Source organism: Chamaea fasciata, unplaced genomic scaffold (assembly GCF_029207755.1).
Source record: "Chamaea fasciata isolate MVZ Bird 193981 ecotype frontalis unplaced genomic scaffold, bChaFas1.0.hap1 SCAF_5, whole genome shotgun sequence".
Classification (NCBI taxonomy): domain Eukaryota; kingdom Metazoa; phylum Chordata; class Aves; order Passeriformes; family Sylviidae; genus Chamaea; species Chamaea fasciata.
The window spans coordinates 71,536,310-71,561,601 of NW_027094090.1; the positions used below are offsets into that span (position 1 = coordinate 71,536,310).

General features: G+C 41.7%; 1 protein-coding gene and 1 long non-coding RNA gene across 6 annotated transcripts in view; one reads left to right on the plus strand and one right to left on the minus strand.

Moving 5' to 3' along the window:
• PDE3A (phosphodiesterase 3A) overlaps nucleotides 1-25,292 on the minus strand; it is a 225,572-nt gene that overhangs the window by 74,917 nt on the left and 125,363 nt on the right. For all 4 annotated transcript variants that reach the window (XM_066184421.1, XM_066184422.1, XM_066184423.1 and 1 more), the window contains exon 2: nucleotides 8,070-8,120. In XM_066184421.1, the coding sequence (XP_066040518.1) occupies nucleotides 8,070-8,120 (51 nt within the window). The remainder of the gene's footprint in view (nucleotides 1-8,069; nucleotides 8,121-25,292) is intronic.
• On the plus strand, nucleotides 18,905-22,515 carry LOC136290010 (uncharacterized). 2 transcript variants are annotated; one of them, XR_010720921.1, is made up of 3 exons: nucleotides 18,905-18,984; nucleotides 19,121-19,281; nucleotides 22,166-22,515. It is a non-coding gene; the product is annotated as an uncharacterized lncRNA (long non-coding RNA). The 2 variants fall into 2 exon arrangements; XR_010720920.1 differs by having other exon boundaries at nucleotides 18,929-19,021.

Below are 25,292 nucleotides of genomic sequence, written 5' to 3' on the forward strand. Positions count from 1 at the left end.
GGAGATTAAGGGTTGTTTCATGAGGCTGATCACCCCAGATGGAAAAAAATCTCTTTCTTCTGCTCTGAATGATGACAATTCACAATCCCATCTTCTCAATGCAATTGCCATAGGCAATCTATATCTGCACCACATCAGTGGACCTGCACTCCCTAGCGTAAGGAAAAGTTTGGGGAAAAAAAAGAAAAAAAAAAGACACTTATCAGCTGCTGCCACTATCTCTGCTTTTCAAACTACCCAGATCAATGGCACCATGCCAAACTTCTTATACTCCGACCATGCTGCTTCTTCAAGGAGCCATTTCACCAGGATATGATTTCCCACTCCTGTTTGCCTTTTAGTCCTGATTCCTTTTCCAAACTGCACTGGTCTGCAGCACAGCACTGATTCTACAAACTGCAACCTTCCTGAACTGGAACTTGCTCACTGAATAAAGTAAAATACAATTTGAGTCTTTTCAGCAAACTCCTCTGCCACACAACTGGACTGCCTGACTAGCACCAGGACTTGCACTACAAACCTGGAAGGAATAATGGTGGAGAAGGGTTTTGAAGAAGAATGACAGCATTTCTGGAAGTCTGTGTTGAGTTACTTCTTAGTTATGGAGAACAGTGACATGACAGAGTGAAAGTCATTACTGAACTTCCACTACACTCCTGTCCCCCTGCCGATCATTCTGAGATAAAGAATTTTGAGAGCAAAGAAGTTTCGCAGGGTGGCTGACACCATTTGAAAGGTTTTTCTCCATCCTAGGAGTGATGGATGTGGAAGGTTGCAGGAGGTTTGCCCACATTATCTGGGTCCCAAGTGCCAGTATGACAGATCCTGTCCCACCTCAGGGCAGCGGGGTAGAAAACCTGCAGGACAAAAAGAAATGGTCCCACTGTCCCAGATAGTGCCTGTGGCTCAGCTCCTCATTCTAAGAGAAGCAAGGACAAATCTGAGGCAGATTATTTCTTTGAGAGAGCTTTCTGCTCTGCGTTGCTCATCTGCTGCATTAGAAAGCAAGGAAGTATTTCCTAGATCATTTCTTAATCCCAGACTCAGCTTTCTGCACCTTTCCTGCTGTGCAAAAGCAACTCTCCTCCCCCAGCCCCAGCTCGATATTCCAACCAACCCACGACCCTCCCATGAGGCCTCTTTCTCATAACATCCCAAACCTGCAAATCTCTGCTCTGCCACTAACGCTTTGAAAGCTTGTCTGCTGAATGAAAGGATAATGTAAGGTTTTATTAACAACGAATAATGGTGAAAAGCCACAAAAACATTCTGAACAGGAAACTTTTTTTTTTTTTGGTAAACTGTTTTCAGGTAAAGTAGAAGGGATTTGGTTAGATCCAAGGATCACTGTAGTGACATGTCCCAGCAGGACTCTGCTTTATACATGAAAACACAGTGAATATGGTTATGTGAAACTCAGAAAATCCCTTGGTTTATCATTTCACAGTTATGACTCAGTCAGGATCAGTTTATTTGCTGCTTAGCACTTTGCACAAGTTGCAGACTGTGCAAGTTTGTCCCATCTACCACATCAGTGGTAAGGGACAGGATATTGCACTCCACATGCAAACTGCCTTAGGCATAGCTGTGCTGCAAATCACTGGCAGGTAAGGGAAGCATCACTTCAAGGGCTTCACACTAATCCATCACAATCTAAACTGGTGACTTAATGCCACAGAAAGCTTTACCACTGCTTACACTGCTGCAAGCATGAATTCCCACCTAAAAAAATACTACTGCTTTTACTGAACTGCGTAATACCTTCCTTTCAACTATCCACAGCTATGCGTATATACACCCCTACAGCAACTCATGGTTATGTTCTTGTTACACCATTGTGGAAATCTAGTTTGTGTTTTTAAGTTCACAGTCATCGATGAAACAATTAGAAGTTTCCATCATGGGGTAATGTGGGAAGATTTTTCCTGTCTTAGGACCAGCATCAAAAACAACTTATGCTCAAAGGCTACAGCTCATGAAATTAACAGGGAATTTCAGGTAGATGGAAATACTCAGCAGCATTACAGCAAATATGTAACACCTCTGGCTCGTCTGTTTAGCACAACATTTTAAATACATATCCATTCAGTGAAAGCATTCTCAGTTGCAGTTCTCAGGAACAAAAAATTAGGATGAGTCTAAGAAATAAGATCCTCAGGCACATACACCAAATAAAACCAACAGAGAATTACCCCCAAACCTGTACAGAAACTTCAGGGAGGGCTTTCAGGCAATCTGAACAGCTGGATGGACAAGAAAGGAAAGCATTCACAAATTCTTTCCTTAGTTATATAAAGGTAATTCCTTCTGAAATTATTGACAAAGCCATTCAAGATTCAAGAACTAAGAAATATTACAGTTTGTTAAACAGAGGCAAATATATGGTATTTAATTTATCACTATTTAGCTTAAATTTACCCATGCAAAACACCCACAGAATAAAGACACATCTTCCATATATAAAAATGAACAGGTAGATCAGACATTTTTCATCAGCCAAACCCAAAAAGATGTAATTCAGGGTTCACAGCTAAATCTACTTTCCTCACTCTTTCACACACATAAAATACAAAACAATGAGCGGAAAATTCCTTTGTCATACCAAAGCCTGGAAACCATGGAGACCTCTGTGATGAAGTGTCTGAGCATAAACAATGCTCAAAAGATCAAAAATAAAATTATATAACAACCTAGCTCCAAAAAAAACCCCCAGACCAACTACATTGCCTATAGACATCATAACTGCTCTTGTTTTTTCTCTACCCTTACTTCTCAGGCTGCTCCCCCTTGCCTAAACAGCTCTGGGTGTCATTTGATTTCACGCAGAGTATGCAAGATGAGAAATAAAAATCACTTTATGAGTTAAAAAAAACCCAGAAAGTATGTTCAAATAGAGTATCAAACTTCACTGTGGACTTAGACCTCCCACTTTCTTAAAAGTCAAACGTGCCACATTGTTTTACCCTACAAACAAGATCAAGCCAAATGTCCCGTTTTACAGGCTGATTTTTTTTCTTTCCTTTCATTTTTTGTTTGGTTTTTGTTTTCATTTTAGTTGGCAATAAGCCCATTTGGAGAAGTTTGGTTAACACAAATATCTTTTATCCACTGAGTAGAGAAGTAACCTACAATGTCACTACTTACCTGTCAAAATATAAAGTCATTTTGTCAAGGTCAGCCTAGAACATAGTAAGTGACTGCATCCCTTTAAGGACTAAAGGATGAATTTGCACCAAAAGGCAGACGTGTTATTTTCATACAATGACTTGTGAACTTGTGTTTTAGGCATCAGCCTAAAACACTCAGGAAGTTGCCTCTTTGGGGCTGTCATCTTGCACAGTAACTTCGTTCTCCTCCAGTCAGTCCTTACAGACTCACACTACGCTCAAGTTAACTGTATTTATGTGCATCACTTTCTGAGTCTCACTCTCCCAGACTGGTAGATGGGTCAGGGAAATTTCCTCTTTTAAAACCCTCCAGAGGGCTTGGGGGACTGATGGTGGAACTGATACACAGCTCAGTGCAGCCTAGCACACCTCAGACCGAGGTGAGGAATACTTATTTCTCCCACATACTGTGTTACAATACAATGTATGATGCAGTGCGACATTAGGGTTAGAGTGCTTCAAAGGAAATGCTGGAAAAGTAAGGCTGAAAACCGGCTCTCCTTTGAAATAACATTAGTGTCTCTACATCTTAACAGAAACAACATGACAAATGATTCAACTCCTAACAGAGCATTTATTTATCCTTTTTTTCTAGGAAATTTAAGAATGCTGGACTGATCTGGATCAATAAATTCCTTTCAGTACAATAAAATTAATCAACAATGCCTTATTATTTTACTGTGAATAATAATGTGACAGCATGTGGGATTTTTTTGACAACTAATATGTCTGAGATCTCTAAAAGTTCCAAGTGGTATGATTTATCTGTAAAATCTACAACTACATAAAATGTGGTATGTAATCTGCCCTGCCCTTTTCCCTCTTAACAAAAATACACAGGAGGATGCTTCTCAAAAACTGGGATGCATTTCTGTTGTCCATCCTTCTTCCTGTCAAACAACCATCTCTTTCTTATGGATAAAGACTACCATCCATAGTCAACTGTTTTATAAATGGAAAACTGAGATAGATTGAGAAGAGAGTGGAGCTGTTATCTCACCAATATTGTCTCTGTAATTATTTCTTTTATTATCTGTACATCCCAAGCAAGGTATTGGAAAAAAGAAAAACAAAGCAGAGAATTTTCGAGTGCCTAGAGCAAGAAGTAGGAAATATACTAAATCACACTGCCATTCATCACATCATAGTCCTGCTTCTGGTGACAATATTGGCTTTTCCCAGCAGATGTTTACATATGTCCTGTTTACATCTGCTTTACTGTCATCTTGGTTAACACACCTGGAATGACACATCAACCAAGACGACTCTGAAAATGCCGAGGTTCTTCCAATGCCTCAGTGACTTCATGCACACATACATATGTGTAAGATGTGACATACAAAAAAGTCATGCACCCATCAACAGGAGACTATAATTTTCCTTAGCCAGTTTAAAACACTCCTAAAGCCTTCAGTAAAGTCTCCTTTTTGAGACAGGGAGACTTTCTTGGTTAAATACATCTGCATTAGTGGGCTGCCATGGCATCTCCACGTTCACAAGCACATGCTCTTGCAAAATCAGCTTCACCAATGTTTTGCACCATTCATCTTGGAAAGGGCTAATAACAATCAGCTGGTTCTCACTGTATTCAGAGAACCCCTACACCCCCCATTAAATCACTGTAAGTCTCTTTACAGTGGCACTGAGACACAACAGACTCCCAAAGCACAGTACCTGGTCAGCAGCGGGAATTGACTCCCACCTACGCTTCAGCAAGTACAGAGATTTCCGGCTCATGGTTCTCAATCTGCTCTAGAGGCTTTTCCAGACTTGCGAAAAAAGGCTTCTGTCCCAAACCAGCGGCAAGAACCTTATTTCTGACTCGTCTTCTTCATTGTAGATGGCAGAGCTCCTTGAAGCACGCAAGTTTTTGTGAGCTACGAAGTCGAGACTGGTGAGACCCCAGCTTCTCCTGTTCCTCTAAAGCATCTGTGTCCTTGCAGTGCCACAGCAAAAGGCTGAAGCAGGGAACAGCCCGGCTCCCAGCGACGAGCTACCTCGCAGAAAGAAGCCTGAAGTAGGTAGACAACACCAGACGCACTCAATCTGAAAATAGCTGTTGCTTAGGAACTGGAGGGGGTAAAAAACGCAGCACCTCGGATATATAATTGAAAGCTTTTACAGTGAAAGAGAATTAAAAAGGCTGGACCTGTGTTTCTCTCTCCACCACCGTTCTTTGACAATGCTGGAGGAATGATTGCTCGATTCCACTGACTCTGGGGCTACGCCTACATCTCCAGCAAGCCAAACAAGTCTTGATGACAGAGCAACAAATTACTCCCACACATCCAAGAGCCCTCATAAAAACGTGTGCAGAAAGGGTCCCACCTGAAAGATCTTGGGAGAATCAAGTACTGTGTTCTAGTAGAATGATTAAAATACAATCTGCATATTTTTTTTTCTGCAGAGCAATAATATTCCAAGGATGAATTCTTGCTAGGCACACTCTCCTGTGGCACGTGCCAACATTACAAATGGGTATGAATATTTTCCCCTTAAATGATGTGGTTCTACAGACTGCATGCATACATTTGAGAGAGAGAGAGAGAGATTTCTTTAGGTGGATTAAATATTCCTAAACACTTTGGAATTTCTTTAATTTGGAACTTGATTTTGAAGTTTCATGCCTAAATTCTTAATTCTAACATGTATTGATCTTAAAAATGAAGCACAAAATGTAATGAAATTCACTTTGCACTTCCTTTGCTTCATTTCAAATCCATAGAGTAAATTCTCAGCACGAAGCACTTACAGCAGGCACTGCTGTCTTCAGGGATGAAAAAGAAAGGAAAAAAAAAAGAACAAGTATGTAGCCAGGAACTCACCGCTCTTTGTAAGGCAACCTATAATTCAATCTAATTAGAGCAGCCTTAATAGTAGAATTATTCCAAAAGAAAAGGAATCCTACAACATACACATATATGTGGGCAGTCTCTAAAAAGAGGAGTGCAACGATGGCCATGGTAGAAGTCATGAGCAAGTTAAATATTGTAAAGACAGCTTTTTACTTGTGCCATTTACATTCTATTGAATTGCAGATGCTTATCACGAGACAAACTGCTGCAAACAGAAATTCCCATAGGCCTCAGAGTATTTCATTTGACATCCTTCCCTACCTGTAACTACAGCACTTTGCATTTAACTCCTACGTGCAGAAAAGGAACATGTTTTCCAAGTGGGCCATTAAGAAGTATGACATGCACTGTAGCAGCTTCCCCTCATGTTTCAACACATGCCATAGAAAACCTACTAGCTCTTAAAAAAACCCCAAAACCTTCACTGAATCAGAGCTTTTTAATAAGTCTTGATAGAATAACTTTATGAGTTCATATGTAGATTTTAGTTTTACAATATGGTAAACCAGTGATTCCACTTTCCTTTTTTTTCTTTCTAGGTTTTAAGGTATTTAAGCATACATAACACATCACTCGCCTTAATTTTTCAGCAAGATCTCGTTTTTAACAACAAGTGCATTTTTTTAAAAAGACACAAACTGGCAATCAATTTAACTGAATCACAAAAGGACCAAAAAAAGTCTTTTTTATTACATGCAAAAGTCAGAACCTCACTTATTTCTCCTAACCTTTCAAGGAACTTAATTAATTTAGGTTTAATACTATTGCTATCTAGATAACTTTGACAATCATGTAAAAGAGAGCATCTAAAGCTACAGTGGAATAACTGAGGCATGTTTTCATCTCTCTAATGAAACTTTTCTTCCTTTTCTTCCTTGGTTTTTGTGTCTGGGCACAAGGATAGCACAAGGTAATCAGAAAGCTTTGGTTTTGGGACTTTTCATCAGAACTGTAGTGAAAGAACAAGGGGCAATGCCTTCAAACTGTCAGAGAGTAGGTTTAGAATCAATGTCAGGAAGAAATTCTTTTCTGTGAGGGTGGTGAGGCCCTGGCACATGTTGCCCAAGTGAAGCTGTGGCTTCCCCTTCCCTGGAAGTGTCCAAGGCCAGGTTGAACAGGGCTTGGAGCAACCTGAGATAGTGGAAAGTATCCCTGCCCAGGGCAGGGGTTTGGAGTGAGATGATCTTGAAGGTCCCTTGTAACCCAAACTGTTCTGTGATTCTACAGTTTTCTTTTCCCACCTTATTATAGATCCTTTAATGCTTTCATGACACATCTGTCATTTGCACAAAGTACCCGTATGAAAACTCTTCCCCTGAAATAAAAGCAAGTACAAAATGCTGGAGCTCTGATAATGTATTTATGTTCTTTCAACACCAATGGGAGAGACTATTTCACCCAAGTAGGAAAATTCCCAAACATCAGTATTGGCAGTGACATCTCGTTTGCAGCAATTGTAATTCTACAGATAATCTTAAAATGTATTGTGATACCATTAACACTGCTGGAATAATTTCCTTCCAATGATAGGTCAAGAGCAAACATTTGGCTTCTCTGCACCTCCCCACACAGTTCTATCACCTTGGTCAATAATGAAAGGATTCACAGTGAGAGGGCCTTCCAAATTTTACAAATTTTTCAGGTTTTTTTTTAAAAAAAAAAAAAAAAAAAAAAAAAAGAAAAAAAAAAAAGGCAAAACCAAAACCACCAAAGAAAGCATACACACGTTATTTGAAATTGCGTTCCTTTGATGTCCGGATGGAGACAGCTGAGTAAGAAATGCTTTCTCCATCCATCTAATTCATCTTTCTGCTATTGAAAAAGCCTTTCTGTTGGATGACTCAGCTCTGTCTGGATGAACTCTTTGAACTACAGCTCAGAAATTATATTAATGAAAGCTCTCATGGTTTTATGCTTTTTTCCATTGCTCCAAACCCCGCAAATATTAACAAAATTAACAACTTTGCCAAACTCAGATGGAAAACTTGCTTGAATGCCTAAAATGCAGCAAAAGGCAAAATAAAACACAAAATACTGAGCAACTGACCTGCGAGCCTCTGGGTCCTCGTTTGTGATCCCATTCAGAATGTCCCATGAGCTGAAAAACAAAGAAAAGCAGAAGTAAGTGATAAATTGCACTCATTAGTTTTAATTGAAACACTTGTGCTTTTATATCCATTACACATTTTTTCTTGGAAATAAAGAGGTTTGCTTTTATGATTTATTTCACACAGCGTTTAGCTTCATAATAGAGCCATATGACATTGTACCTTTGCATTCAGAACCCAAACCCATCTGGCATCACAACTCTGCTCATGCCAATAAAAGTCCTCCTTAGATGCCATAGATTCAGCTTTAGCCGAATGTTTAATACAGATCTGGCAAAAGGACAGCTGATACATCAACCAGGATACATTTGATTAACCAGCAATGTACATTTTATATCAGCCATGATAATTAGCAACAGCTTTAAATCTGTTTCAGCATTGAATTATGGGGTTTTTTGTACATCTACTCAGGGATTTCTTCTGGGCATTGTTTTCCCCTAGACACAGAAGCATTGCTAAATGCAAATATAAAAATACGTGAACGGAAGATAGGAGGGTTAATGTCACATGTAATGACTTACAGTCATGAACATTTTCTTGCTCATTTTTTCCCAACATTCTTTCTCAGAGGAAATGCCTTCTCCCAGTTCAGAGGTAGGCCAGGAGATTTACAACCCACACTTAATGCAGAACATGCTTTCAAAACACTCATCCCAGGACAAGAAATTAAAACTACTCTGCAAAATCAGGAAAGCCACATGCATCTCCTATGATAAGATTTTTTTTTAATCTTCTCCATTAACTGTTCCTACTTATCCTTTTCTTTTCCAAGGCCCCCTTCTTTTTAAGTTATTACTTACAACTATCTGCCTCCATAACTGGAGACAAACCATATATACAGATAAGCAAGCATCAAAGATCAGAAATGTCACATCGTTTTTATTACTTGATACAGCCTCCTGACTGGCCCCCTCATTTTCCTGCATTTTCTTCCTATTTTCCATATACTGTTGGTGGAAACACTGGCTATGCTGGGTTTCCCTGCTGGTTCTCCATTACTGCATGAAGCAGAGCTTTGATGTTTATGAAAGCTGGCCTCAGTAAATGTGCAAAAACTACAAGAGATGCACCTACCAAAGGTTACGTGCTTCAAAGGGCCTCTGCCAGAACCCTTGTACCTGTCTTTCCTCTGTGGCTCCTGCCTCTCTGGATCAAAAAATCCTCTTCAGTTTTACTTCTTAGCCCCTGTGCCTTGGGAGAAAGTAACTCCTGATTTCTTAATTTACTTGGCTAACAGAAAATTAATTTAGCTTGAGTCTGACCACCTGTGATTCCCAGCATGATAAGGGCCTAGCTTTACCTCCAGGTTCCTATCAGTGGAATTAGCACAAAAAGTAAGCCTCGCAGTGAAGAAAGAAGGATTAATGTTCCTGGCTTGGCTGTGGCCACTGTGGTTCTCCAGGCTCTACAGACACTTGGCAGCACACACCACACCTTCAAACCCAAGGGTATCATAAGATCCCCCTGCCAGGTTTTTCATGCTCCTACTCGCCCTGAATCCATAGCTCACTGAAAAGTGGAAGGTTGCTTTATTACTGCCACCAGATATGAGAGGTGCAGTCCCAAGTCCGGCCTGGAATTTCTATTCCCAAATGTAGGGATGCTCCCAGGGCAGCCAGTCCCAGGAAACCAGACTGATGTGTTACTTGTGATCACTGCTAATCCTCACACCTAAATCAAGTCCTCTTAAACGTTCATTCACCTCTAGGCATAGTCTGCTCATCCTGATCCCTATTCTTGCCTGGTGCTTCACATCTCCACAGTGAGTTTTCAGCCCCACAGCCAACCCCTGCTCCGCTCCACACTCTTCCTCCTGCCCAGCTTGCAGGTAGCTTTTGTTTCCCCATCTCTAACCCTGCCCCTCCACATGTGGGCAATCCTGGGGGGCTCCACAGAGTGGAGGTTGCAGCAGCAGCTAATGCTACAGTGAAAAGTGAGTCCAAAGGCTGTAACAACTCATCCTTGCTCCATTTCCCAGTGTCCATCAACATCACTTACAGAAGAAAAGCCAAAGTCACCAGTGAAGCAGTCACAAATTCATTGGAACCAACAGTAACCTCCCCTTTCTTTATTTTCTTGCCATTTTATGAGCAAATTCCTTATAGCAAATTACACAGCCCTTGTCCAATTTAATTTCCTCTGCAAAGGTGCCTTGGTGGAATCAGCCATGTTTGTATTTTTGCTGATGCATCCATTGTCCCCAGAATAAAACAATGCCCACACCACTGCTCTCTCTCACTGTGCTAGGATGTTCTGCTGAGTGACATGGGCTGTGGCTGTCACCAGCTAAAACTGTGAGGCTGTTTTCAAGCATTGTAGTCAAATCCACCACCTATGAAGCCAAACTTTCCCCCCCATTTTTATAAAATCTTACTTGGCTTTAAAATGTGTTTTTCCCTCATTATCTACAAAAAACTGTGGTCATCTCATGCTAGAATGTTCTTGGCATATGGTGGTCCCTATTAGCACAGGAGTGAAGGAATGAAAAATGAAATGAGAAGGATACCAGACAAAAAAAGGCCTCAAGTTTTAAGAGAGAAAGAAGAAACCCCCAGAGGTTATAACAAAATCTCTGCCAGGCCAGCACTCTACAGAGGGATGATTGCCTCAGTGTGACACCCTTTAGGTCAACAAGCCACACTCTGCTCAGTTACTTCTGAACCTGACTTTCTTTTCATGGACAAACAGTAAGTGCTGCAGCATGATACCCAGAAAAGGAGGATAGCAAGTATCCCTGAATTATTGGGCTAGGTAGAAATCACCATTTCCACAAGCTGAATAGAAATCAAAAGATGAAGAAAACAGAATTAAAAGCAAAAACAAACCCCAAAAACAAACAAACTCCCTCCCTCACAAAAATAAAAAACCCCAAACCAAACAACAAACCAACTACAGTCAGAAAAAACAGAGCATGTGCATAAATCCACTTGAGTGAGTCAACCTTCTGAAATCATGGAAAAAGAAAATAATATACTGTTTAATTGGTGCATGCATGCAGACATAAAAATGCATTTGGAACTAGGGGGATTTATGCTTATCACTAACAGATGGGTCTGCTCCAGACCCCACCACCTCCTCTGAACGTTCCCCTGGAATCAATTTGGTCCAGTGATGATAAACAGCCTCAGAGCATCAAATTTATTATTCTTACTGACCAGGCAACTAAGGCTAAGTGTATCAGCAGCAGAAAAGGAGGAATAAAACCAAAATCAAACTCCCACACAGCTTATATGCATGCAGTCTCTCCTAGAAGAAAAGGAGCTACTTTACATTTCATCTGAAACTGTTCTGGAAACCCATCTCTGACAGTTTTAATACTCACAGATGAAAGCAGCTTTCAGGAATGCACAAAAACACAGGCTCTGCTAAAACCAACTGGTTGTTTTACCCTAATAACTGACTTAGAGGTCTCCAGGGAAAAGACTCTCCCATTCCAGCTGAGGGTGAGGACTGTCAGGGGAAGAGGAAGAAAGAATGGAAAGGACCCCAATACCAAAATTCCAGTCACAGCCAGAAAAGGAGAAGTGAAAGGGGTCATCTCCTTTTGAAGATGTAGGGTGGTGGCCTGTGCTCTAAATTTCAGGCTTTTGCTATAAACACCATGAAGTTTCCTGGCTTGTGGCTTTAAAACATGTTCAGTAGTGCAACAATGCCTTCAAAGGAGTAAGGAATGGCATAAAGGACTGTCTGCATTAAATATCTGAGATACTCATAGTGAAGTAGAACAAAGCCATTTAAAAATTAGCAGCTTCAGCCCTCGCCTCTCTAAATGCAGCTCTTCTCCTATATGGTTATTTAATTAAAGCCCCAGCAAATGATTACATAAGGATTTCAACTTGCATTAAAATTCATAAAACATAATTCTTAGCCTCCTTAGTATTAGAGAACTGCAGGAAAATGTGACCCACATTGTAGAAGATCTAAGTAAATAAAAAGACAGAAAGTAAAGTATGAAAATTTAAATCTGTTTACAAGTCCTGTTTTTCCCTTATATAATATTTTCTTGACCAGGGTTTTAATTTTGGCACCCTTGAAACAGCAATACTGCTAACTATGCAATAGCTGAAAAAAACCCCAGAGAGATAAAAAAAACCTCAAACAAAGCAAACCAAAAAAAAAAACCCAATACCCAAAACTAGTCAGAGAATTATTATTAGGACCTCCCCAACTGGGCACAAGTCAGGAACAAACCCCAGTATTTAAAATACAAGCAGCCCCATGTATATTCTTTGAAAGGGGAGGGAGTCCTCAGCAGCAGAATGCAACAGCATTTTGTAACCATATGGACTTACTAAAGCAACTATGACACTCAGCACAGTTTCATTAGAGGGAAGGAGCAGATCCATTCCTTGTAAGTATCAAAGAGGACCAATGAAATAGTTATATTTAGTGCTTAATAAAACCCTTTAAATCAATTCAAAGTCTATTCTAATTCTGTTCAGATTATAGTCTATTACTCTGGAATTTTATTTCAATACATATTTACACATACACAACACATTTACTGCTCTAAAAACAATTAGATGGTGATGACAAAAGTGAGCTAAATCAGCCAGCGGTCACCAAAGACAATAAATGGGATTCAGGAAGACCGCAACAGGATCACCTAGTCCAAATGCACGTGAGAACCTTGCCCCAGCTCCCTGGCTCCTTCCCCTGGATTTTGAAGACTTAGACTGTGGCTGGACACCTAATTTCTGTTCTTGTGAACATAAAAGACTCCTGTTCTCTCTAGTGAAAGGTGAACACAATGCAAAGAACAGGAATGTGAGAGAAACTGTTCCTCTGCTTCATCTGTGATTGGGAGCCAAACACTTGCATCCAACATTTCCTGCTGAACTGGCTGTGATACATGAATAGGGCAGCCTGAGCCCTCCCAAAAAGCTGAGAACCTGCAAAAATGCTTTTTTGCCACTCCTGCAAGGATTTAGCGCATTTAGTAGAGGTAAAAATGAATTACCAATGAAATTATGAGAAGTTTTGGCTGGGTGGTGGCCAGCAGCTTTAAGAGTTGTCTGTATTTGGAACCAGCATCCAGAAGAGCAAGATAGGAGTATCCAATCAGGCTGGCACCTGGTTTCAGCCTTCACCAAAATAGCAGAGCTTCTATTTAAATATGACCATAAGATCTTCCCTCTTTGGAAGAGATTTAGTTGAATGAGCATGTTGAGGATGTGAAACAGTGTCTCACTGTTGAGTTCTTTGACACTGCCTCCTTACAGCTTGTGCTGAATGGAGCACAGTATGATCCATATTCTCTGACTGAATGGGTATTAGCCATGCTCCAGTCAGGATCGTATTTCCACTGGTAATAAGAAACTGTTTGTTACCAGCATGTAGGCACAAAATGTTCCTGATAAGTCCCTTTTTTGGTAACCAAAAAAAAAAAAAGAAAAAAAAAAAAGAAAAAAAAAAAAGAAAGCACAAATTATTTCCTTGATTACATATTAGAGGAAACATTTATTTTTACAAACATGCAGGAGTCAGGTCACACAGAAACTAACCGGGTGTTTTTAGCACATGCTATTTTGAGTAGGATTCCTTCTATCTGATAGGCTGTTCCCTGCATTTTCATGGTAATCAAGATGATTTACTGACTCGATTGATTCAGGGAGGGAATTTTGGTGTGGACACCATCAGCAGTAGCTAAGCAGGCTGGAGCTGCTGAGATTCACCACTGCCAGATCCTGATAACATAACAGGGGAGCAACTGGCTGCTCTGACCACCTTCTCCACCAAATGGCAGAACTGCACCTTGCCCTGGGGCATCCAAAGTGCCAGAGATGCCTTCCTTGCTGTGTGGTGAGAGTGATCACACACAGGCATGTGCAGGCCATGACACACAGACAGCAAAGGGCTCCAGTATTTGGAAAAACAATCCCCTTTCCACAACCCCTGGCCAGCTCCCAGGGTCAGCACAAAGCACAAGATGTCAGAGCTGCCAGATGTGTGAGCTGCATGCTCATGTCATCACAGCCACTGTGGAGAGGAAACTCTCCACCCAAATACTCCCAGCATCTTGTAGCCCTGCAAATCACCAAGGCCAGCCTCAGTTCCAAGACTGATTAAAAAAAAAAAAAAAAAAGATTAAAAAAAAAAAAGAAACAAAAACCCCAAACAAAACAATTCACCACATCAAACCAACCAAAGTAATAAATTGGAGGTGAGCATTTAAGAGCCATTCAGCCGCTTCTTAATCGAAGACGTTGTTTCAAAGGTTTCTGGGCTGCTGGACAACAGCTGGAAGCAGAGATAAGCTTTTTAAATCACAGCAGAGGCAGAAATGCTTTGGAAGTTGGCACTGCTTTGGACTGGAGGCAGGACCAAGGAGGCAAAAAGATGGGTCTGAAGAGGAGCTGCAGTGAATGGCTTCTCTGCAGGCTGACCCCCATGTGGGGACAGAGTCAAGTCCTCTCAAGTTACTGTCCTGGGGAAGCTGGAAGTCCTGGAGGGAGCTGCCCCCTCTGTCCCTCTCAGAACCTGGCTGGGAGGTCAAGCAAGGACCCACAGCACTGCCAGGGGCTGCTCAGAACACTCAGATCCTGTGCTGAGACAGCCAGCAGGATCATGACCCACTGTGGCAGCAGGGAAGGCAGAAAAGTGGGCCTTGGTGAAGCAAGGCTGAGGGGAGCTACATGGGACAGCACAAGACAGCCCAAAAGTCATGCAGTCCCCAGCAGCGACTGTCCCGAAGGCACGGCAAAGAACCCGCCCCAAGCTCTCAACTAGGGACTCAGCTCCAGGGGAATGAGATCACATCTGGCACTGGGAGACACAGCAAGAGTCTGCATTCTGGAGGACTTTCTCATGGCAGCACACAACCTTTTTATTTCCAGACAATAAACTGCATCTGACTTCTTCAGAGATCCTGGCTTCCTTACGGGGTGGGCAAGGGACGCAAGATGTGTGGCACAGCAAGCTGCCACCAGTGGGCTCAGGGATGTGCCCCTTGCTCCACAGCACCCCTGGAAATGAGCAGGTTTAACATCAGAGAATTGGAAGCTGCTGGGAAATTTAAAAAACCAAAAAAAACCCCCGTAGGTGGGAAGAAGAAAAGGCTCAGGAATATCCACCTCCACACCCTGTATCTGGTTTCATACAAAATTTTGTCACAACTACTTAAACAGATGACAGTAGTAAAACAAATCCATGCGTGTTTCTATTATTTTCACTCCTACCACTGAATTTCTCAGATCCCTATTAATCCTTCACACATCAAAGAGGATTTTAAACAACAGGTTTGGGAGGCAGAGCTGTAGTAAAATAGAGAAAAGACCTGATTTTGGAGGGAGTGGGGGGTGGAAGGGAGGAGGCGGTGGTGGGTTTTGCCCCTTTTTTATTTTGGTTTTTTTGGAAGCAATTCTTATTCTTCAGTGATCCTTAATGATGGATGCCACACAACGAGTTACTTGCAGATGTATTGCAGATTTTTAAACAAAGGCTTCCTAAATTAATAATCCTAATCTGGATATTTAATTTCAGAATAAATCAGTAAAACAATTAAACTGATCATAAATATATTTCTTGAACTGAATCTGGTAGATTAATAGTAGGCATATTGATCTGGTGGACTAGTAATCCACAAGTAAAAGGGCTCACCAGATTTTTCACATACCCATTTTCCCATTCTGAGCGTAGTCATGAAAAGCAAAGCCTTAGAGAAAAAATATCTACAGTGGTGAGCTAAAAACTGTGGCACAGCTATTTTGATACCCTCCCACCATGGCCACAGATAGAACTTACAAACAGTCACTTAGAGAAGAAGATTCCTCAGTATGGGAATGCCAGAGCAACACAGCAACATCAAGAGTCCTAAACATAACAGGGAGTTAACAAAAGAACAGAAGTGTACTGATAAAAAGGAGAAAAATTACTATTTAAATGTTTCTTGCTATTCACAGTGCACATATGAAGTTCCTGGATTTCACGGCTACGCAGTCAAGTCCATTCTGGCGCAATTAAGTTCCTAGAAAAGTCAGAAAGCTTATTTACTTCTTTTCTTTTTTATCTCCACTGGGAATCATTCACTGTGCATTAAGAATCCCACTCACAATACCAAGCCTGGCACAAGCTTGATAACCCAGACAGCTACTACAGTAGACAGAGTTTGCAAAGTCTGAAATCATGTTGAGGTATCTAAAATATCTTTTTCTTTTGTTAAGGAGTCTAAAGACTTCTACAAAACAATCTGCTCTGGAATGTGTGCTCCCAATACTATTCTCTCTCTAGTACATAGTTTTTCCTCTTTCTTTCCATCTTTTCAGATATCCCCGTGTCAGGTAGGTTTCATTTGTACTTTGTGTTGCTAACACAAACCTCAAAGGTGACGTGTGCCCTTTTAGGCTTGTTACCAGTGCACAGAAGGGTCTCTGCTTCCACAGAAATGTCTTGAAGATAGATGGAATGTCTTTTTGCACAGCAATTAAAAACCCACCGGAAAAGCAGGTAAACGTTTCAGGGATTTTTCAGTCAAGCTCTGATTTCAGGTGGATCACCCTCAATAGGAACACAGATCATGACAGCACATACGGAAGGCAAATTAGTCCAAAGAGTTTAGGAGGTGCATAAATGAAATAACTGACCATTCTCTGGTAGTTTGCATAAAATTAGGAATTTCCCAATTTGACTCCCAGTGAATAAGTGTCTACCTCACAGGGAAAAACACCCCAAACAAACCAACAATCCAAAAAAACCCCAAACCATCATCAAATTGACATCCTTACTGGCAGTCTCAGCAGAAAAAAACCCTCAGGACTGAGAAAGCATGGAGGTCTCACCAGATATTTAACCTTTGGAAGTGGTTCCAGTGCAGGGGAACTGGGCCACTGCAGCAGGGACAGGGACACGCGGGACTTGTTTGTGTCACCTCCGTACTTCCCTCGTGCACACAGGATGGCATTTTGTCACAGCTGTCAACTCAAACCTCTCAGCAGAGCAGGGTCACTTACAAAGAGGAAGGGGGTAGAGACTGAGAGAGAAAATATCCTAATTCCAAGTGCTTGGTCAGAGATATCAAAGGTGGCAGTGCCACTGTCCTTCAAAACTGGAAATTCTGTAATCAGCAGAATCCGGGAGTCTGACCAAATCAGATCTCTTGTGATGCCATAAGCATCTCCTGAAAAGAAAAAAAACCCAAACTTTGCTGATGGTAATATGGCATCTTAGTGTCCATCTGGTGTGAAACACAAAACATGGTGACCACAGGAACTGGTCCCTGGTGAGGCCAAGATACAGTGAGGCAGAAAGCCAGAAGTGTAATACAGTTTCAGCAGCTCGTTTTACTGAAACACATTAACTTTAATGGTAGCACTGAGGGATATCTGCCATGAAGTAATGAAAATTTTAAGATAAAGAGAATTTGGCCTCCCACAAAGCAGACTGATCCACACAGCCTTCTCCCACCCTGAGAGCAGCACTGAGTCTGGCAAGGTAAAGCCTCAAGCTTCCAGGGTTGGCCTGGAAAGGAAAAAAAGCATTGCTCTGCTAAGGCTTGTTTCATCCTGCACCCACACAAATGAGCCATTTCTTTAATTAACACCCCGTTTTCCTGGTTTTGAGGCTTCACAAAGCAGAAGAATAGCACTGGTATTTCAGCAGCTAGATCCCAGCTAGCAAACGTCCTAAAATTACACTGTAGAGTCTGGTAGCTTACTAAAAAACCTCAATGTCAAAACTCAAAGTACATTCAGTTTAAACACACCCTTGGGGGGATTTTATACTAACTACTTTCTATTTCAGACTATTCACTTTAAGCTCAACCAGCAATGCTTCAACACCCATCCAGGAAAACTCCCCTCTCTGCCGCCCAATCTCAATCAACCTGCCAAATTAATTATCACCCTGCATTTGTCTATTGCTAAGAGGGGGGAAAAAAGCAAATAGATGAACGTAGCAGTGACCCGAGCAAAAACGAATCCTCTGAAACAGAACTAATTAAATCAGTTCAGTGATCTTCTTCCAGCACGACACATTTCACCCACTCCATCCCCAAGCAGCCCAGTTCTCCCATCTCCTTCAACTCTCCTCACATGGGGCTCAGATGTCTCTCCAGCAGCAAACCAGGGAGCTTTTCTACTCATCCTTGCAACTGCATGATTTAAAATAAAGTAGAAATGCCAACTGTCACAGAGAAAATTCACAACGACAATTTCCCACTGACATTTACATGCAGATTCCTGGCCACAGAATATGTGTTTCAGCCAGAGAGCAGTAGGATTTGATTACCCACCTCAAATTTATGGGACCACAGGCACCAAAACTTTGGTGCTCAGCTGGCTCTATGGAATGAGCTGAGCTCAGAGCACTGGCAGAGCAGGGCTTTGCTTAAGATACCCCAGTCTGGCCTTAGAGCAGAGCTGTCAGGACTAACACAAAGAGAAATTGCAGAATTTGTGGGGTTTTAAATCCATGCCATGAGTCAGACACCAAACCTGGTGCTAAGTGCATTCCCAGCCTAGCAAGTCTGCGTGCATGCACGGCAGCATTTGTGACCCTGCTGACTCTAAAGGGCCCAGCTCAAGGAAATAAGCTACACACATGTTTTAGGTTCTCCCATCCTACAGTTTTAAGTGACAATCCAGTTGAAATTCATGCAAGAACTCATTTGGACCATAAATTTCCCTGCTGCTGAAATTGGCACCAATTCCCTTGGGGTCATGGTGCCAGACACTGTGTGACACCCTGTGCCAGCTGATCACATCACGCCTGTGCAGCGGGAACACGGAAAGCTGCAGAAACACCAGCCTCTCCTCTCTCAGAGCACTTCACTTTCCATCACCCTTCTCTTTCTGCAGAACACATTCAGAGCAAGATCAGAACAGGGCAAGGCAGCTTAAGCAGGGCACAAAATGCCAGGTGACAGCCACACTTGAGGAATTAAAAAGACACCAAAGTGAGATCTCACTTTGCTACAGGGTTGGAATATCAAGCGACTCCTACCTCGCTTTTCTCCCTGTATGATTTTTAACACGGTCTGTGCTTTCTTATACAGGAGGCACATCACAAATAGACATCAGCACTGAAATCTGGATGCCTGCATGGGATCCCTGTCGAGCCAGGAGGAGCTTCAGCTGCAGGAGCCCTGACAGTGCCCTCTTCCACAGCAGGAGCAGCACAGCAACACACAGAGGCAGGACTCTGAGTCAGCTCGAGGTAGGTGCCTACACAGGCAACAGTTTGTCATTCACACCCATCTGCTGCTCCAAATCACACACACACACATGCTGTCACATGTGCTCTTCCCCATCTGGATTGCAGAGTTGCTGGGTATAAACAGGCAAGAGGCAGGAGGATGAATACTGGGCTTGTGCTGTACAAGGGGCGATTGTCAGGCACCTTACCAGCAGTGATTTCAGTGGAGGTTTCTAGATGTCAGAGTAAAGACAGATTTCTCACAATGGCTGCAGGTTTTTTCCATTATTTGAAATACTGCCTTTCAAACCAGTCTGACTCTTAGTAAGCTTTGCTTCTCCGATTTTATTTTAAAATAAAACCATGTATGTTTTCTTAGAGGGATATCGTAAAATACACTCTCCTGCAACACTCTCTGCCAGTATTTCATTCCATGTGGTCACCCAAGTCCTATTTCCATCATATTTCCATGGTGTCACAGCAGTGCTAACAGCAAAAGCAGAGCCCACCAGAGGTGCAGTCTCTGCCATGGTGTAAAGGATGCTCAGAATATCCAATATTCAGGGTGGTCATGGTGTAAATGGATGTACCAGAAGGCATTTCAGAGTGAGAAGGAGAAAGGCAGAGCAGCACAGAAGGGAAAGGAGCTCTTTCTGGAAGGGCTGACCTCAAAGGAGAGACATGCAAGCTCAGCCTCTGTTTCAAGACCCTAGTTTTGGTTCACTTAAAACTGAATCATGTGAAAACTGCTGAAATGTTCTTTGCTGGAAGAATATCCCATATTGAAAATGCATTTGGACTAATTTGCCTTTCAGAAACGGGCTTCAACAAAATTAAGTACCATTTCTGTGGTGAAAAAAAGAAAAAAAAAAAGGGGAATAAGTTGTGTGTCAAAAAGGTCCATCTATTCAAAACAGAAAACTTTGAAATTTGCTTTTTTTTTAAAATATGTGCAACTCCTTGCCTCTCCACCACTGGTTCTTCTTCCTCCCCCCCAATTTTATTCCTTGAATGTTCTAACTTTGCATGCTGCTGAAATATACTTTTAATGCAACCTTCATCAATAAAAGCACTGTTTCTCTTCTTATTGACAAGCTGTTCAGCACTGCCTGAGAAATAAGAGCTTTCGTTCTAATAATTTCACTACAATGTCTTCAGTCCCTTCATTTTCTTGCTGAAAAAGTAATTTAAGTTCCTTTCTCCTGTGTCCCAAATACTTTCTCTTTCATCTTCTTATGTTCTATTTGTGCAAGAATGCTTTTTTGATTTGGCAGAAGTGTTATTTTACTAGAAATATATCACTTTACTCTAACCAGGAGGGTCCACACTGAAAGGTATTTATATTCCTAACTATCAAAACAAACAAGAAAAAATAAAGGTGGGGGGGTGGAACTCTTCTCAGAGCTAAGTGGCTGTGCAGATCTGGTTTTCTGGTTTTCCTTTTCTGAAAAAGGAGCTCTCCAGATCTGTATTGATTACAGATTCAATCCTGAGCCCCTAATGCGAACATCATTTTCATCAATCCAGCATGGCCTGGAGGTTGTCCTTTGTTTTTCCTCCTGTGCCTGGGAACCAGCCTGGTCTTCTGGGAGCTGTGGTTAAACACAGTTAGTCTGAATCTTTGTAAGATGGCTTTGAGTCCCTCCCTGCTATTATCTGTCAGCTGCAAATCAGAGAAATCTTACCAGCAACCACTTTTAAAGCATTTCCAGACCACCATACAAACTTGTTAACTCAGACAGAACCTCCCTCAGAAAAAAAAAAAAAAATAATCTCCATTTCATAGATGGAGAATTGAGACATTTACCCAGCACAGTACTGCAAAAGTGGGAAGAGAAACTAAATATCTTCAGTTCATGGGATCAGACCATAGGCTTTGTTTTGATCAACTATTTATGCCCAAGTTCTTTTCTGGAGGGGAGTCAAGGATATACACCAGGGAACAGAAATATTCTTATTTTTGTCTGCCAGGAGATCTTATCACTCTTTCTGAAAATGAACTGTTTGGCCCTCTAAATATCAGGACAGGCTTCATGTACCAACAGCCTTCCTTTTTAAGAAAGCACCTTTTAAGACAGTGAAACAGGAAAGATAGAAAAACTCAAAGGATAGAAAAATCACGTTTATGCCCTGTATCTGGACTCAATTCAGGCATCTTGCAATCCTCCTTCCTCAGTTAGAAGGACTTCAGCTAGAGAAGATAACAAGCAAAGTGAAAAACTTGACAGTTGTGCCCCAAAGCTGGGCTGAACCTTCCCCAATATTTCAAGACATCGAGTCCACTCCAGCTCTGCCCATGGATGCAGAGATGAACAATGACAGGAAGGGATAAAGAGCCAAAATGCCAGGAGAGAGAGCATTCTCACAAACCCCTCTGATTTACTGAGGTGTGTGAAGCATCTCTGACGTGAAAGTGTTGACGACAAGAGCTCCATTTTCTTCTCTTCCACTTTCAATTTCTTCCATGCAGTTATTTTTTTCAGGAAGAGAAATCATAGATAATCGCAGTTTACCTACTTTATCAGTCTAAAGACCCGTATTCCACAAGAATGCTGCCAGCAGATAAGCAGTTGCATTCTGAATATTGAGTGCCTGTGTGCCTTGGGCCCTCTCAACGGGTCCCTTTATTAGGACAAAGACTCCTTGAAGGAGAACCAGGGCCATCAACAATTTTGGTTCAGGCAAGGGTGACAGGGGTTGAGAAACAGATGCTTTACGAGCTTGGGAGAACTATAGAAGACAAAAAAACCCCCCACTTCCTTTCTCATATCTAAATATAGAACATAAATAAAAACGTATATAACCTGAATAGTTTTCCTAACCTTACTCCTCCCACACATCCAGCCTGTTTCCCCAAAGGCACATACAGTGTGGTCCTGGAACCAGCATTTTCATTTGTTTTCAGGGAAAGACAGTCCAGTCCAGTAAAACACCTGCAGTGCTTTAAGAGAAAATCAGGAATTTCAAGGTGGACCAAGGAGCTGCTTATGTGATCAGTTCTCACCAAGGAGCCAGCCAAAGGTGAGTATTCCCAGTGGAGACTTCTCAGTGGCAGTCTGGAATGTGCCATCGAGGAAGACATGATCAAAGAGGGGGAAAAGGGTTCCCCATTCGCTTGTAATGCCACATTTTCTTGACCCTACGACTAAAAAGTGGCATCCTGCCTCCATTTGCATAATGCTTCCAATATTTTCCACAATATTAAATACAGAGGACGGAGAAAAAAGTGTATGGAAATACACAGTGCCCACACTGATAACTACTGATAAGCTCAAAACGTTTTGAATCTCTAAAGACAACAGCATTAAATAAACACTTGTACTGTAACTTACAGAAGACACAGCTGGTTATTTTCTGCTTGCTGTAAAAATTACAGCATTTCAAGTTTACTTAGAAATTTCACTTCCTGGAATCTGAATCATAGAAAAAAAAAGCAACTAAAAACCATACCTTCAAAATTATTTTAAAAAAAGAGTGAAAAAAGAGGGGGAAAGAGGGGAAGGGAGAAACTACATTTCCTCTAAGAGAGAAAGAAGGCTTTTAACTACAAGGACTGCAAATAGGAGAAAAAAATAAATACAAGGACTGCAAACTAAGTACTCATGGCTGAGCTGTGATCTGCTGCTGCACCAGCATTGGTGGGAAACCTGCTGAAGGATAAACCTCAGCTCTGCCTGGTATCATAAGCCAGAAGAGCAGATACCGTAAAACATAACAAACAAGCTTCATCCTTCCACTCAGGAGGATGGGCAGGACAGAACAAAATGCCAGAAATAAAGCAAGCTAATGCTAAAAATAATTTTATCTCTCCTTCTTTATCTCAAGGGCCAAATTATCTCAGTTCTACTTGAGAAGACTAGGCAATGCCAGCATCAGGAAGGTCAAAAAGCATGTGAAAATTTACCCAGTAGCTGATCCACTACCTAAATATCTGTTATTGCAACAGAACAGAATAGCACAAAAATTCCTACTGTCTTACAGCACAATTATAGGCCAAGTCTTTGCTTGAAGAACATGAGTTAAAAATGCACTTTGGTTACTACATATTTAATGTCCTCGCATCCTAATACATGAGACTTTTTGAGTTTTTTGTTTTTTTTCAATGAAATAGCCTTCTCCTTATTTATTTTAAAAAATGATTTGTGATTAATATGAAGTATCTTATAGAGGTACAGATGAATTCCTTGCCCCCAGAATGCAAAGAGCACCTGCATATAAGCAAGTAACACAACCAATTGACTTGACTGGAAGAATTAAACCTGGGTTTCTTCAAAACTCAAATGCCTCACCAATTGAATCAACTAAAGATTTTGGTTTTGATACAAGCACTTGAAGGGAGAAAAAGGATATTTATGAGACATCAGAACATCCTTTTTCAATATTTCAGTGTCTGGGACAACAGCATTTCAGTTTTGTTTTACAACAGAGTGTTGAAATTAAAATCTGAAAGGAAAAAAGCCCTAAACCCAGGGAAAACCCTTCCCCCAATTGTTTCAAGTTGTAAAGGGTCTACTGACTGAAATAAGCTTTTCTGCTGTTGTCAAACTTCACTCACAGAGCTCCTCAAGATATTCAGGCTGCATTTTCTGAAATGCTTTCAGAGTCCTTCCTGCAAATCTGGTCACTGGGCTGTGAATCTGGTTGTTGGGTAGCTCTTGACTTACAGTGAGTGGCCAAATTTTCAGAACATCTTTCTAAGTCCTTCTAAGGTCAGGATGCAGGAGCTGCACACCTGGGAGAAGGGCAGGGAGAAGGAGTCAGGAGAGGCTGAGGAGCAGGAGCTGACAGCAGTTGATACCCAACTGCAGCTTGTCCTGCAAGTGCTATGCTCCAGCGATCCCTCTAAAGGGGGGAATGATGCCTTAAGTTTTAGCTTTCATGATCTGTGCTGCCTAGGACTGTAGTTTGAGCCTCCTATTAAGTACAAGTCAGCTCTCTTCACAGAGTAGGTAGACAAAACTTCTTTCCTGCTGAAGACCAAGGACAATTTTCAGGCCTAAAAGCACAAACAAGGGTGGTCTGAAGAGAGAAAACAAGAAGGATGGGACCTCACAACCTGAAGCTGTAACTGGACAATTAAACCCCAATATGCAAGTGGACCAAAACTTATAAAAGTGTGAGACCTTGTGACCGGTCATCCATTTTGTGACCATTTTTAGTCCACCTTGGGTGTAGCCCTGGTCAGGCCCTGTCCTGCCCAAGGTGTATTCTAAAGGCCTTTCAATAAATACCTAGTTTATTCTTTAGCTCTGTCCAGTCTCTGTTTCAGGTCAGCCTTCCCAAGGTATCACTAGGAAAACTCACAACCCTGAAGCCTGGTGTCCTTCCTCTCCCTGCTTTCAGGTGTGGATGACCCCAGAGCAGTGCAGACATCCTGGTGACCTGGGGCAAGTCCAGCTCCACTGCTCCTGCCCAGCAAAGCCTGTCCCTGGGGGCAGAGCAGCAAAAGAACACTTCCAAAGTTCCAAGCTGTAAGGACCTGGGGGATCTAACAGGATGTAGACATCAGAGAACAGAGACAGAATGAGGTCAGAGTCTGATCTACAGCCCAGGGAGCTCAGCAAGCTACATCCAGGCCAACAATTTACTGTAATCCTGTTGCTGAATGGGAGGCAGTGGGAGAAGAAAGAATATCCTCCAAGTTCATACAACCACCAGGTAACCAAACAGCAAACCCAAACCAGAAATATGCTGGGAATGTGGCAAGCAGAGATGACTGTTTTTGTTTTCCTGTGTGCGCAGGAGTCATACGTCCAGGATTCCATACCAGGGAAACAAACGTACTCAAATCACCACACTAATTTTGAGAATCAGGAATTGGCGAATGTGAAGCCACTACAGGGAGGAATTTCACTTTTGCAGGCCAGGACACACAACTCACCCTTTTGTCTAGCTGATACACCTAAACTGCTCAGTGAGCAGACAAGTGTTCACTGTTACTTTTATGTGGTTGTTTTGTTGGTTTTTTTTTTGTTTTGTTTAAAAGGCCACACTTCTACAAAGGGATGCAAAATCCATCCCTAAATCTAGCA